This window comes from Lemur catta, chromosome 2, assembly GCF_020740605.2.
Source record: "Lemur catta isolate mLemCat1 chromosome 2, mLemCat1.pri, whole genome shotgun sequence".
Classification (NCBI taxonomy): Eukaryota; Metazoa; Chordata; class Mammalia; order Primates; family Lemuridae; genus Lemur; species Lemur catta.
The window spans coordinates 137,222,818-137,238,882 of record NC_059129.1 but is presented as its reverse complement, the minus strand read 5'-3'; the positions used below and the strand labels follow the sequence as shown (position 1 = coordinate 137,238,882).

General features: G+C 39.1%; 1 protein-coding gene and 1 pseudogene across 1 annotated transcript in view; one reads left to right on the top strand and one right to left on the bottom strand.

Moving 5' to 3' along the window:
• The first annotated feature begins 559 nt into the window (after positions 1-559).
• The window catches only part of NOX3 (NADPH oxidase 3), a 55,630-nt gene continuing 40,124 nt past the window's right edge, over positions 560-16,065 (top strand). Inside the window, exons 1-6 of the mRNA XM_045544623.1 lie at positions 560-709; positions 1,333-1,428; positions 1,542-1,652; positions 2,920-3,004; positions 11,602-11,747; positions 14,234-14,415. Coding sequence (XP_045400579.1) covers positions 662-709; positions 1,333-1,428; positions 1,542-1,652; positions 2,920-3,004; positions 11,602-11,747; positions 14,234-14,415 — 668 coding nt within the window. The 5' untranslated portion in view covers positions 560-661. The remainder of the gene's footprint in view (positions 710-1,332; positions 1,429-1,541; positions 1,653-2,919; positions 3,005-11,601; positions 11,748-14,233; positions 14,416-16,065) is intronic.
• On the bottom strand, positions 8,254-8,341 carry LOC123633598 (annotated as a pseudogene).

Below are 16,065 nucleotides of genomic sequence, written 5' to 3'. Positions count from 1 at the left end.
AAGTGGGATTAGAAAAAAAAGAGAGAGATTTATTCCATCAATCCTACCAAAAAAAGGTCATTTTTTATAGTCACATTTTTAGATTCATGAGTTTTCTGTTATTTTTAGAATCATTTTTTTTCTTCCCATCTTCTCGAAGACTGTTTAATTCATATTTATTTAGCCCTCACACTATGTCTTCTATAGAGAGCTTTTTTGAAGACAAGGGAAAAGGAAGTAAAGAAGTAAAAATAAACAAAGTAGAGAAAGCTTGAGAGCAAGTGCTTTGCTGTATGCAGCCTTCAGCAGTCAGGTTATTTCTCAAATTTACATAAAGACTTATTATCATCTTCACTGCAATCATGTAGAAAATGAATGGGGTATAAAGTACATGAGGACAATTTAATAAAACCAGCTTTCTTTTATTATAAAATCTTTGAAGAAAGGAATCATTAGACAGAGACTTGCCTTGTATTTACCCAGGTCATGAGGCATGTCAGCTTGGTGATGTGCCTCTGGCAAGAAGTCCTTAATTAGAAATTCCTCGAGAGCTGCTCCCAGTAGGTGCTTCCTAAGACAAAAAGACAAAATAATTTAGTACGGAAGCCCTTACTGAGGACCCAACATCCAGGCTCCGGTGAATGAAACGAATAACCTGCTGACAGCAAAAGAGGATAGTGTCATGATGGGGTGCTGGATTTTGCATGAGGGTCTCACCATCATATTAGTAGTAAGTATCATTTTTATTATTCACCTTTAAATATATAGATTGAATAGTCTTTGATTTGCAGGATAACTAGTATAGGAATGCTAAATAGCTTGAAGTATTACTGTAGTCAAAAGACTAAAACTTGTTAGAAAACATTCAGTTGATATATTTAATTTACCCTTATAGAATCATGCAAAGTTGTTTTCCGATTGAGTTCATTTTTAATTATTTTTAAAGTCAAGTGGTTTGTTTTTGCATAATGTATGAATGTTTCTCTAAATCAAATGAAGTCTTTGAATTAGACTATGAAATTGGAATTTTTCTAGAGTACTCTCTGAGTTGTTTTTAGAGATTTCCTCCTTCTTGACATCATTGTCAAGCAATGTTGATTGAGAAGGTTTTGCGATTTCATTAAATTACTTAAAATTGAGTCATATGTGTTTAAAATCTTTTTTATAAAGTTAACAATTTCTTACCATTATAATCACTGTTAAAAACTAGTCTATGAGAAATAAATATATGGAGTAATTCTAATTAATATTGAGAAGTTTTTCATTTCACTTTAAAAGAAGAACCCCAATGATTTTGAACAGAAGAAAAGGTTGAAGATAGTATTGATTGGTTCTGTTTTTGTTCTACTCTAGCTCTCATGGCTGGGAGTGAATTTGTATCTGTTTATTGACACATTCTGTTGGTATGAAGAGGAGGAGTCTTTCCATTACACACGAGCTATTTTGGGTGTAAGTACAGTTGGTGATTTAACATTATTGTTTCAGAAAACAAAATGCATTTTATTTTCCCTGGCATCCTTGTTTTCACTGTATCTCTTTTTTGTGTCTTTACCTATGGACAGTCAACACTGGCTTGGGCACGAGCATCTGCACTGTGCCTGAATTTCAACTGCATGCTAATTCTACTACCTGTCAGTCGGAACCTCATTTCATTCATTAGAGGAACAAGCATCGTAAGTACTAAAATATTTGAAATAATTTTAATTGTTGTCACTTCCTAATATAAGTGCCATTGAAAACAAAGATGTACTTTACTATGATATTCCCAGTAATCTTGTTAAAACTTAGGTTTGTTTATTCGTAAGATAGAACAGAATGGCTAAAACTGAACATCAGTAACCTGCTCGTCTGATTTGACTTTTGCTTTTGCCATTGACTTCTTACATGACATTGGACTCATTGCACAATCCTTTCCTGATGCACTTGCTCCATTGAAGGAAGCATTATAACAGCTTGAACTAGTACCATTTTTGACTGAGAGAAGACAGATAAGCAGTTGAGAAAAGCGCCACTTAGGCATCATCTAAGTTCTCACCCCCAGAAAGCACAATCACAGTATATAGACTTTAGTGTGTAGACTTTAACACCTACATTTCCTAATTGTATTGACTTCACTGTTTGGGGTACTTACCTGCGCTTCTAGTCAAATAGAATAACACACAGAAAATGAGATCCTCATTAACCTTTACCAGATAAAATAATTTATTATATAAGCATACATCATTTTATTGCTCTTCACTTTATTGTACTTTGAAGATATTTCATATTTTTCAAATTAAATGTTTGAGGCAACCTTGTGTCGAGCAAATCTATTGGCACAATTTGTCCAATAGCATGTTCTCACTTTGTGTCTCCATGTCAGTATTTTTTAACAATTTTTTTAAATTAAGGTATGTACTTTTTAGTGCAAACATAACTTTTATATGCACTGGGAAACAAAGAAATTTGTGTGATTCACTTTATTGCAATATTTGCTTTATTGTGGTGATCTGGAATAGAACCCACAATGTCTCCAAGGTATGCCCATATAAAATCACCATTGTGATTTTATGAATATTTACATATATATGCATATAGTACCTTTCCTTGCCTAATAAGGAATAATTTACAGACTCCTTAAACTACATAGATGAGGATGATGGCTATCACCTTTCATTTTCTAAAAAAAAGAGGCTGTGTAAGATTATGGATATTAGCAGGTTTATTTAAGAGTCTTGAGTTATAGCCAGAGAACAATTAATTCAATCATTTTTGAGTTGAAACTTCGGCTAAGCAAGTAATAACCTTTTGTTTTGCCAGTCTGACTAGCAGTCACTAACTTTTGTATCACGTGGCCTCATTTTAAGCAATTTAGAGGCAAAGCCTGAGTCCTAATCTCTTAACTCTTATAACACTGTGATTTTTCCCTAAATCAGGCTTTTGTTGTTGTTGTTACTCTAGTGCTGCAGAGGACCATGGAGAAGGCAATTAGACAAAAACCTCACATTTCACAAACTGACTGCCTATGGGATAGCTGTTAATGCAAGTAAGTACTTATTCATTGCTTGATGGATTTCACTATCTTTAATGTTTAACTTTATAGTTTTGTTTTAACTGCACCTCACCCCAAGTCTCACCCTTAGGTAAAAGAAATTTTTGCCCTTCATCTGGCCATGTAAACCTTATACAAATGAATTTTAAAATTTCCAAAGTATACTCTTAATATATTAGTTTTCCCCTATCAAGACCTAAATTTGTCAAAGAGAAGTTGGTGAAACTTCATTGTCACTTGTGAATAGTTAAGCTCGTTGGTAATACAATGATAAATACCTACTTGAAAAATGAACACTTTGGTATTCAATATAATTCACAATGAAAATAAAATTGACCTATGCTCAAAATCTCATTCACAATCGTAGGGAAATGACTATCACGGGCAGTAAAAAAAAAAAAAAAAAAAGAGGAAAAAACGATCATGTGAACAAGGTTCTGAATAGCATTGAACTAGAGAATATAAAAGGATCTTGAAAAGATATGAAGCCTTGTAGGCACACAAAGTGCTATTGTTATTATTATATTTCTAATTCGAGAGGAAGGCACTAGAATTAGCATCCAAGGCCAAGGTTAAACTCTGGTGGGGAAGAAAGGAACAGGGCAATGATCAACTGGCTGGTGGTTTTGCTGGAAAACAAAGATATTGAAATAAAAGGCTATCTGAACAATAAAGAGTTATGATTCAGGACTGTTTCTCTCAAACTAATTTAACTATAAAATGTTCTCCTCATTTGTTTTTATCCTCTCATGCATAAAAAATAGCAAAGTAAAAGGAACACTCAAAACAAATGTGAATTTAATTAAGCAACAAGACATGACAGACGGTGCCCAAGTGCCAATTAACACAACTTTGGGTGTGCAGCAAGACACGAGGGGAAGATTCTCCCCACTGATTGTCTTCAATGCCAGACTAAACCAACCCCAGAAATGCTTTGCAAAAGGTCTTTGCGGTTTGTTAAGAAATAAGGGTAAAAAGACATCATGTCCTAGAGAAAACCAGCTAAAGGATGGAAGGCAAAGAACAAGCACACTTCATCTTTGTATTCCAGGGTACACATAGTGCTGAGTATGCACAGGTGCCAATAACCTTTGATGAATGAGGGAATGCATGAAGAAATAAAGACTCAGGGAAGCAGATCTCAGCTCAGAAACAGAAATCTTTTCTGGACTTTGAAAGTTATCTTAAATAAGAATGAAGGTCCCCTAAAAGTACTGAGTTCCCCATCGTGTGCTGGTGTCCAAGCAGAAGCCAGATTGCTCCTTGGTAGGCTCATCAGAGAAAGAGTTCAAGGAATCTCTAGGATTCCTTTAAAATCTTAAGTAAGCTTAATTCCTGAATAACACAGTAAAATGGCAAGAAAATACTATCACCATATAATAGCTGTAAGGCAGAATTGGACTCTATGAGAAAGTAATAAAGGCATTATAGAGAAGGGGGGGGAACAGCATTAAAACAAATCAGAAAAGGAAGCAAAGGATAAAGAAAAATCTATGTTATGAAATAGTTTTCTCCTTAAACCTTTGGGTATGTATAGTTCCTCATATGTAATCGTAAGCATTAGTAATGTATGTTGAATGTCTCCCATGTGCAAGACACCCTGAGAGCAGCTATAACTTTCTGAAACTAGCATGGTCAGTGCTGTTTTAGGAATGGAGTATAATTTAGCATGGGCAGCGGCTGGCTAAAAGCAGATGGCTGCGTTATTTTATACCCCTGCTGCTGATTGGTTGTGTGATCTCAGATAAGTTCTTCATGCCCTTTCCTCTGTGGAATTCACAGAACAGTAATACAATCTATCCGTCTCCATGAGATGTGCAGATTGCAGATTATCGTCAGGACTGGACCTAGCTGGAAATTTGCAGAATGCAAGGTCATTCCCTTGCTGCTACTGCAAATAACATCAAACCCAAGCTCCTCAGAGTGGTCCCTGCTCCGCACACATCTCATCTCCCACTACACCCCCCTTGCTTTTTCCCCTTGGGCAGCATCAGCTCCTGGGAGTCCCTGCATGTCCTGTCCCTTTGCCTAAACTGCTCTCCTTCATCATGCTCACAAGGTGGGACATCGCTGTATCCGTGTCTTATTGCCAGGTCCTCCCCTTCCCGACACAGCCGCCTCCCTGACAGGTCTAAAGTCACACTTCCTACCACACAGGGAAATTCCTCAGACTCTGATCAACTCCAGGACTGAGGCTGCACCTTACACATTCTTTTTTAGTCCCTGACACAAGAGGTCCTCAACAAATGTGGTCAGACCTGAGGATGAATAGGAGTTGGCCGCAGGCAAGAGAGGGCAAAGGAATTCCTGAGAAAGGCACAGGACTCAAGTGCATGAGCCATTCAGGGAGCCATGAGCAGTCTTGGGTGGACAACACAGAATGTGGAGTGAAGAGATTCAAATGATGCCAGTCATCCAAGATAATAAATTCACATTCAGCTGCAACAAGAGAAAACAGGGTGTTTTTTCTCCCTCTTTCCCTCACACATCCCTGAAGGGAATCAAGTATTCTTTCCAGCCCCTTTCCTCCTGGACCCCCGCTGCTTTGCCAGGCTCCCAGATATCTCCTGGGGCTCCCCAGGCAGGGTCAGAACTGCAACTGAGAGCAAAGCACCCTCGTCCTGCACCTCCATGGCAACCAGCAGTGCTGCTGTTGTTTCCACTCCAGGCAAAGGCAGGAGAGTGGGAAGAAAGCTCTCTGCTTCTCCCAAACCCTGACAGAACAATTACTACATTTCACATTACTAAAGAAATGTGGCTGGCAACTGCACTTTTAGGGAAACAAAAATGCTAAGCCCTGGTTTCATAGATACACCTTTGCTTTTCCCATTTTGTCCTTCTGGTGTATTCACTTGGGAGCAGCTGAAAATGTCCCTGCGCTTATTTTATTAGCATCGCCCATTATGCTGCATTTCAAATAGCCGAATGGCTTAATAGAGGTGTGTAACCTTGGAAGAAGCGCATCCACATCGAAGTTTGCGTGCCAGCCTCTAATTTCTCATCCGTTCCCCTATAAGTTGCATTGCAGGCTTTAATTGGTCAAATCATTAAAGGATGTAATTAGAGACGGGTGGAAGCAGGCTAGGGAGGAGGAGGGAAGAGACAAAACAATGGTATCTATAATCAAGGACATCATGGAAAATGCAGTGACGAGAACTCTTCTTTTGGCTTCCTGCCTTCCTGCTTGCTTGCCTATGACAAGAGCTGCCAGAGCATTCTTCAACCACTAATAAATCATTTTCAGGGGCCTATAACCCCACTGGTATAAAAATCATAGTTTCACAGCCTCTCTATTCTTATAATCTGGATCTTTCTGGATCCCGGGTCCACAGTAGCCTTTGAAGACCCTTCCAATTGAAAAGTAGTACTTTGAGCCTGAGCTTCCATCAAAGGGTGCTGTAAATAGTGACCTAGGCAGCTCTCTCAGCAAATTCCGTGGCTTGCATCTGCCAGGTTCTAGGGGTGTAGAATTACGCCCACTGCAGCTCCTGGTGAGTTGCTAAAATTAGCTTACAAACATTGATAAACATAACATGTGGGGTGAGAGGAGAGAGCGCAGAATAAGGATACTGAGAAAATAAAGATTTGGAGACCTCCAGGTTGAGGATAGCCCAAAGGCACAAACTCTGCAGGTCCCTAACCCTTAGAGAATTTCTAGGAACCAGTTCTGCCTGAGGCACTGTGAGCTCCAGGGATGCTCCACCCCCAGTCCTGCCTAACAGGATTTAATGGGATTTACAAACGTGTGGCGCACACAGGGTACCAGAGTCAACGAGTCTCCCTACAGAAATCAGACCACAAATTTGAAAGTTTGCAGCCAAATTCTGGCTGCAGAATCAAGCCAGGATTTGTCCCTGGGTCCGTGTTTTGAAGGCTGTTTAATTAGGAGGTGACTAACTCCAAAATGACTGTTATCACTGAGAGGCAGGCAGAAAGACAGCAAGAACTGACCACACTTCCAAGATTCCCCTCAATTATGCTTCCTTTGATCTCCTGAAAAATAAAATGAAAGGAAGAAAGAAGGAAAAGGAACTTTCTCAGGGCAACTGGCTCTAATTGTAGCCTTTATAATTTTTTTGTTCACTCTTCAATGAAATCTCCTTATTTGAACTCAGAAGTTCACACACCAATTAAATGTGCATGTGCAGTGTTTCCAAAATCGCTGCTCTCTTAAAAGTACTTTGAGGACAACATAAAATTGTGGAAAGATCCAGTTATAGCACCTTTAGCCTGGCACAATTGGGCTCCTCCAAGGGCACAGCCACGTGTACCATAGGAAGTCCACAGAGGTACCAGGAAGTAAGTACTCACCAGCATAGCAGATGGCATTGGATTGACCCCAGGACTGAAAAGCCCCATTTAAGCCAATGTTGATTTGTTGATTTTGAAAGCATTATTAAAATAAGTTTCATGTTTGCACTATTTCCATATTTATCTACAAATCCTTTTTGATGATAAATGTTTCCAGTTAACTTTAGAGGAAGACACAAGAGCCACTCAGCTGGAAGGAATCTTAGACTCATACAGTTTAATGCAATCTAGCCATTTCACAGATGAGAAAACAGAGACCAAAAGAAGTAACCGAAAGTATCCTCTTCAGTATTCTTTCGGCTACATACTAACACTATATAACCTAGAAACAGGAATGACGTTGATGACTAAGAGAGAGAAAAATCAAACCGTATCACTATTTTGTCACATATCTGAAGCAACTGTCACTATAACATAGACATCATGGCCACTCATAAAAAAACTAAAATGTATAAAGAAAAAATATATAACATCTAAAAAAGAACAAAAACAGTATCTCCCTTGGATTCTATCAAGTCCCCAGAGTCCTAAATTTAGCAGCTGGTATATCTTTAGTTCCCAGCCTAGATCACTGTAAAATTAGGACCAGATCTAAGAAGAAAATAAAATCTTTAGACAAACAAAATGTGCCTAAGCAGTTTTCTCTCTGAGAATTCCTGAGATAAATAAAATATTCCACTTTTTATCTTCCAACTTGTGAAAAGAAAACAAAATGGTGGAAGCTGGAGCAAAGGAATATTAAAGACATGAACTTTAAAGCACATGAAAAATACCAGAGAGAATAGTTTTCAACACATCCCCTCCGGAGCTACTTCTTGAAAATCGTCTTGGGCTTTCTTATACTACTTCATTAGTTCCTTCAGCTCTGTTATGGGAGACCTGGCAATAAGAACAAATAAATAGTTCAATATCTTTGTTCACTCAATCAACGCACTTAAATTTAGTTTAACGGTGTCAAATTCTCATGTGGAAATCAATCTAGTAACAGACTATAGAAATGATCCCTGAAAGTATAGTCTTTGGAAATCAATCTAATAGAAAACAGTTGTGATCAACAGCTCATTACACGGAAGAAGAATGTTATAAAATATAGAATGCTATGAAAGAGAATTTATCCTGCATTCTCTACCACATATGGATTATGCAATGGTAAACAAATCATTTAATTTGGTCGGAAGCTCAGTTTCTATTTCTGTAAATTGGGAACAGCCCCACTCCCTGCCTGGAGGGAAGATGAAGGAAAGCCAGAACAGAGGGGTGAGGGTTCGGGGGTGCAGTGTAAAAAGAGTACGTATGCCAGCCTGCGACCAGGACCCCCCTCAGTCAAAGCCTTAGGAACAGCTGGACTCTAGATTAAAGACACCACATGAACCAACGAGTTTTACCGAAGCCCATAAGAGAAACCAGCTTTGAGCAGTAAGGTGTAACAATCATTGATTAGTAAATAATACAGCTTAGAGCAAAAGATGGGGCATTGCAGTCACACAAGCAGGGTTTTATCCCCCCCTTCCCATTAATGGACTACCAATTCCTTAACTCTTTGAATACTGGTCTGGACAATGGGAGTAAGACTAATACCTGAGGATGGAATCAGATGATACGCCTACAGCATTTATAACAGTGTCTGATGTTTAGTAAACATTCAATGTACGTTAGCTATGAGAAGTATTATCTGTTTTTTTAAATAATTTGAGATAATTATCAGAAAACAGCAATTAAGAATACTAGACAGTGTTTGTGTTTAATTTAGCAAACAGTTCCCATTTTCTTTAGAGCATGCTGGAAAAGAAGGCTGCTAGATAAGCCTTTCTAGCTTTCCGGATGCTGAGATTAAACAAGGCAGCCCTTGCATGGACAGGGCCGCATATGTTGACTAAGTTCCTAAGGTGGAAATACACCACTACCTCCTGGGTGCTAACCCCACTGGACCCATAAGGAAGCAGTAAACACCACAGATGCAGAAACACCATCACGTGCTTTGCCTTCTTAGGTGTGCCTCAACTAAAAGTACATTTGACTTGATTTTCAACTTAAAGGCTGAAGAAAATTGTGTAAAAAATGTATATGTCACCAGAGAAAACACCACTCCAACAAGTTTGCATCTATAGATTGATTTCCTGTCCCTCTGTTTACCCCTTTTGCCTTTCTGTAATCTCATTGTCACTTAAAAAATAATTATTTAATACTAACTAGTGCTAAACAATGTGCCAGGTGCAGAGGTTTCAAGATTATCAATAAAGTCCATCCTTGAAGAGTCAAAGTCCACTGGGGGGTGCAGGTATAAATAAATACCTGTAGCAACAATAGAAAACAACTTTTGAATTGGGTCATAAAGCATGAATAGAACTTTGCAAGTCAGAAAAGGGAATGATAGAAGGAACTTAGGCGATAGAGCAAAGAGGCTAAACAGAAGATGGCATTGCTAAATAAATCTGCTACTAGGACCACAGGGACCAAGACGACACCAATATTCTTAGACGTTTCTGCTGTTTCTTTTCCCCTTCACATCTTCCTTCATGCCTCAACCCACAATGTACAGCCAAGGGGGATCCCATAATTTGCCCACAACTCATATAGACTGAATGATGTAGTAGCCCCTGCTACTCCTGTGGGTGCAGGAAAAAAGGTTGTCAACTGGAAAATTATCTGTACCTTGGGCAATGTATCCTCATTTTATACTTGAATCTGATCCCAATGGCAGGTATCAACTGGCCACCCAGCCAGGGGTTCCATTTGCAAGAAAAGCATCTGTAATGTCATTGTCTGGATGTTGTGCCTGCTGGTGTCCCAACTGATTTCACAAGACAGGAAAGAGTAGCCGCACACACAGACTCCTCAGGCCAGAAGATGCTATGCTCCTGACCTTGTTCTCTTCATTTAGAATTTAGACATCAGCAATTCCCAGAACTAGAAAGCTCTGTTTACTTCTTAAGAATATCCAGAAGGTATGTTTAGTTCCATAAACATTGGCTTATTTCAATCTACCAGGAATGACACATGCAAATATGTGTTTATGTGTGTGTGTAGGTATATGCACATATACAGTAATCCTCCCTTATCCATGGGGGATACTTCCTAAGACCTCCAGTGGAAGCCTGAACCTGTGGGTAGTACTGACCCGACTGCTGTCCATCAGAACACAGTTCTGTTCATGTCTTCCACACACAGATTTAATGCCTTTTCCATCGTAACTAAGCACTGATTACACACTATGGCTATAACTTCTGCAGTCTGAGGTGCAACAGCAAAACTATCACATATTTCTTTTTCCTTTTTCACAATTTCACAGATAGAAGATTCGTTCTTACTGTAGATCTTAGCAACCTCACCATAAGATTTTTTTCTTTACTTATTAGTGAAAGTTGAGAACTTTCACCTTTTCACTTAAAGGAAGTACTTGATGGCTTTTTGGGGGGGGGGGGGCATATCCAAATTGCCAGCATTGCTACTCTTGAGCTTTGTAGCCATTATTAAGTAAAATAAGGGTTACTTGAACACAAACACTGGGATACCGTGACAGTCGATCTGATCACCGAAATGGCTACTACGTGACTCACGGCTGGGTGGCATAGACAGCTGGACAAAGGGATGAGTCACATCCCAGGTGGAAGAGAGTGGGGCGCTGCAAGTGAATCACTGGGTGATTTCATCACACTACTCAGGACAGCATGCAATTTAAAACTCATGAATTGTTTATATCTGGAATTTTTCATTTAATATTTTCAGACTGCTGCTGACTGCCTGTAACTAAAACCACAGAAAGCAAAACCGTGGATGGGGGAACTACTGTATATTAAAATGCATTAAAAAATAAAAAATACAATGTCTGAAAGAAAACAAAACCCCTATCTTCCCCGGTATTGATCATGTATATCATATATATATATATATATCAGCATGTATGATGTAGAGTATTCTAGAATAATATTTTCTGACTTCTTATGAAGTTTTATATATATATAAAATTTCTTTAAGAATTATATCTTATATATAATTATGCTGTGATATCATAACACAGCATTGCTTTAGTTCCATTAAATTATGATGAATTGGATTTACTTTATTTCTTAATATAATTAAAATGAATCTGGAGAATCATCAGTATCTTCAGAAATATTCAATGCATCACTTCATTCAAGATGCACAAATAAATCACTTTTCCTTGGTGATTGCAAAACCCAGAATAGAGAAACTTGAGCACAGAGACATTTGAATTTTTAGTAACTGCGAAGGAAGACATTCATATGGTACATGTCCTGTGTCATGTCCACCTCATCCAGCCATCCACATCGTGGCACATTTGTTCAACCTGGAGCGCTACCACTTGAGCCAGACAGAGGAAGCCGGGGGACTTGTGGCTGCACTTTCCAAACTTGGCAACACCCCAAATGAGACCTACCTCAACCCCATCCGGACCTTCCACACAGTGAGTTCTTGCATGCTAAGTAGTTTCTCATCTGAAAAGCCCCTCCTTTTATGAGGAACACTATATTTCAAAAACATTTAATAAAAGAGCTGGAGAGAGAAAGTTTCTGCCGAATGTTAACATCAATTTCACATTTTTTAAAAAAACATTATTTTTTTCTATCATTCATGTTGTTGAGAGGTGATGAGCAAGGAGAAAAACATGTGCCACTTAATTTACAGCATATATATCTACACATATATATATTTGAGAAATGCAGTAACCTGTTAAAACTCTAATATTTTAAAATTTTAAAAGCAGCTCTTGATTAGATATTTTTCCACTGATGTTAGGCTCATAAAGAATGTGAAGTGCCATTTAAATTCAGGAAATACAAATTGGATGTCTTAATTTTCAATTTGCAAATTGTTTTCTGGATCTCTTTTCCAATTTCTCATACTCTGGCACATGTGCGAATAGCTGATTTGCCAAATCAGATACTGGGCAAAGCAGCTAATTTCATAATGAGACTTTCATGGCTAGTGACATCATTAATGCTAATTACCTGTGTGCACAGAATGGCAGCAGCTGTGGAAAAGAAAACCAAAAAGGTAGCCACAGCAATCCACATTAAGAGATGAAGACATTCCTCTCCCTTCATCCACCCTACCTGTCTTTGTGGTTGATCTCAACCCTTTTCCAGGTACTAACACATCGGAGTATGTGTCCAGCATGTTGACCAGGTTAAAAAAAACCTGTATTGTCTAAGAAAAGCCTTAAGGCAATACACTCCAGCAATGGAAATCTCTCCATCCTTATTTGGCCCAGCTCGTAAGTGACCATTTTGTCCATGCAGCCTTATTTGAAGAACAAAAAATCAAAGTCTTTTTTTGGGGAAATTCTTCCATGTCATATCCCCTAATTATCCTAGGATGATTTTCAATATGAGGCCACTGCTCAAGTAGAGCCACCCTTCCCTAGCTGACAGCAATTAGAAGCACAAATTTCACAGTTATAAATCAAAACTACAGCTGCCCTCAGCATGTGGGAATGCCTTTGGTGTCTGTCACTCAGTTGAGCCACAGCATTAGTCTATGCACCTACTGGGGTTAACACTTTCCCCCAGTAAGGCTCTGGAAGATTCATTGCTATGCACACCCAAGAATAAATCTCCACATTTTGAATATCTAATAAATAGTATTTACGATAAATAGTTTTAAAGCAATTGAACAAGATAATTAAGCTACTCCCAATATAGTAATTTCAAAATTTTAGAAGCAATATACTATATACATACTAATTAAGCTCAGGAAACCCTCTAATTTGGGGTATTTAGAGAAAGATGAGTATCAATAACACAAAATGTACATTATAGAGCATCACAATTGCATCAGAGGATACATCGCAACTGAAACCAGTCTATAAATGTGTTTTAAGAACAGAGACATGGGGATTTGCTTTAATAAGCAAAGAAGAATGATTTGAAATTAGCACACCACATGATGTAAATGGATTCCTAAAATGCCTGAGTGTACTTGCAAAAAAAACCCACCTTTTTTAAAATGTTTGAGACATACCCTTTCAATTTTATTTCCACTCTTCGCTCTATGAAGAAAAAACAAACAATGAAGAAGTCCCTATCCAAATTACCTCCAGATCTCAAAGCAGCCAAAATTAATGAGGTTTCACTGACAAAAGATACAGTGTGAGTTTACTGAGCTCATGGCTGTCTCAAGGATAGTAACACAATGTATGAATATTAATGACTTGGCAAGAATATGGGAAACTCAAGATAAAAAAATGCTTTCTGATACATACGCTAAAAGGCTGTTTTACTGTCCCTTGCACTCACGGGTCAGAATTCTGGCCTTTTAGCAGTGTCCACCAGATAAGAATAGCTGTACCTTTACTGATCACCTAGGCTTTACCAAGCCTTATTCCAAGCCCCCAGAGATGGCATAAAAGAAATGCAAGTCATGGTCCTTCCAATTAAAAAGCAAGAGCAAGGAATAACTACCAGGGGGACAGAGTGTGCAGCTGCTTTATTAGGCATGCCCCAAAAGGCCTTCTCAAAAACCGTGTTTATTAATGTTAATATGCAATTAAGAGTGGTGATTCCACATATTTATTTTAAAAATTAAAAACTTAAAACTCAGATTTATTTTACAGTATTTTATTTTAAAATGCTCTTTTCATATATTGTCCTAATTTCAGCTCAACATAATAACTTGGATGTGAAAATTGACTTACACAAATGAAAAAAGTATAATTACTAAAATGCTATTTTATGAAATTTTGGCAAAGCAAACGTCTACTGTAAGATGGTGGGAGAGGAAGAAGAAGGAAGCTCTTACTTCTCAAGTCGCACCTGGACCCTTGTTGAGGCTAACATGCTTCTGAGTAAAACATTTTGAATGACTGCCTGCTTGGACTCTCAAGTATTGATTCTAAAAATGGAAAAATGTACTAAGATATTAATGTCATGGCATTCATTTTTTTTTCCTTAGAACACAATCACTGAGTTGCTGAAGACAATAGCAGGCATTACTGGCCTGGTGATTTCTCTGGCTTTAATCTTGATCATGACTTCTTCAACCGAGTTCATCAGACAGGTCTCCTATGAGCTGTTCTGGTACACACACCATGTTTTTATCATCTTCTTTATCAGTCTGGCTATCCATGGAGCAGGGTAAGTCCATATTATGCTAACTGTGTGATACTTTTATCTCTGTGAATCTCAAAATAATCTTAGAAATTCCTTTTGATGAAGGAACACGACATGCAGTGATTAAAGGACACATATAATACATAAAAAATACATTCATTGTGGAAAACTGAAAATACCACTGAAACGCTGAAAATAAGCTACATAGGTGGTGAAATATTATATTTATTTTTCCTGGCTGACTCTGATCGTGAGTCATGACATGTTTACAAGATGCAGGAATTCTAACGAATGCTGGATGGCAGTAGATGTATGTTTCATTCAGTACCTGTTTCTGCAATCCAGTTTATGTGGGATTAGTCAGGATACTTTTTTTTTTTTTTTTTTGAGACAGAGTCTCGCTTTGTTGCCCGGGCTAGAGTGAGTGCCGTGGCGTCAGCCTAGCTCACAGCAACCTCAAACTCCTGGGCTTCAGCGATCCTACTGCCTCAGCCTCCCAAGTAGCTGGGACTACAGGCATGCGCCACCATGCCCGGCTAATTTTTTCTATATATATTTTAGTTGGCCAGATTATTTCTTTCTATTTTTAGTAGAGACCGGGTCTCGCTCTTGGTCAGGCTGGTCTCGAACTCCTGACCTTGAGCGATCCACCCGCCTCGGCCTCCCAGAGGGCTAGGATTACAGGCGTGAGCCACCGCGCCCGGCCTTGGATACATATTCTTGACACCCAAATTTCATTTCCGCTTAACCAAAACCATCAGCTGGGAAACCCAGTGTGCGGGACAGGACAGAGTGTGAGATGAGTAGTCTGACCTGGCTCTAGATTCAGCTCTGCCACTAGTTATCAGAGTGACCGTGAGAAAGCCCTGTAAGTCCTCCGGGACTCAGTTTCCCCATCTCACCTCTAAGATGCCTTTTTGCTCAGACATCCCATAACATGATATTCTGGCATTCAACACCTGCGTGGGGCTGTTAATCCCTTCATCGGGAAGCTAGAGTAGCACCTGAAGTATTTGAGCGCGCAAAATGTGTTCACCTTCAAATATAATGTTTTCAGTTCTTTAAATATTAATAAATGGCCTTGGACTAATTAATCAATTTCTATCTATGAATTAGCTTGTCCCTTTTAATTATTTCAGAAATAGATGGCTTTTTCCATTTTACAATTTTCAAAGCACATTCAACATGCATGATCGACCCCAACAACATTCCCGTTAAACAGAGAAGGTGCTGTTGTCCCCATTTCATAAAGGGGAAAACAGACGTTCAGAGGGTTAAGTGAGGCACTCAGGGTCCCATGATGAATAAATGGCAGAGTCAGACCTAGGATGCCAGAGTTTATACGATCCAACCTTTACGCTTAACAAGAGAGACGTGAAGAACACGCCTTCACCTTGATGAAACCCTTCCTCCTCAATACCTGCAAGACTGTGGCCGGTGACGTTGCAAACGCCCTGCTTGGCTCACCAGCAGCTCTTCCTCTGCTTCCTACACCAGCAGAACCCCCGTCACCGCTCCTCGTTCTCCCACCACTGTGGCCGCTCAGCGCCGGTCCGGGTCGTGCCCCAGCGGCGGCCTCTGTTTCCGCACAACCCGGAAGAGTAAGCGCACAGCCCGGAAGAGCATGCGCATAGCGGCAGAGCAACCCGGCCGAGGGAGTCACTGAGCCTCCGT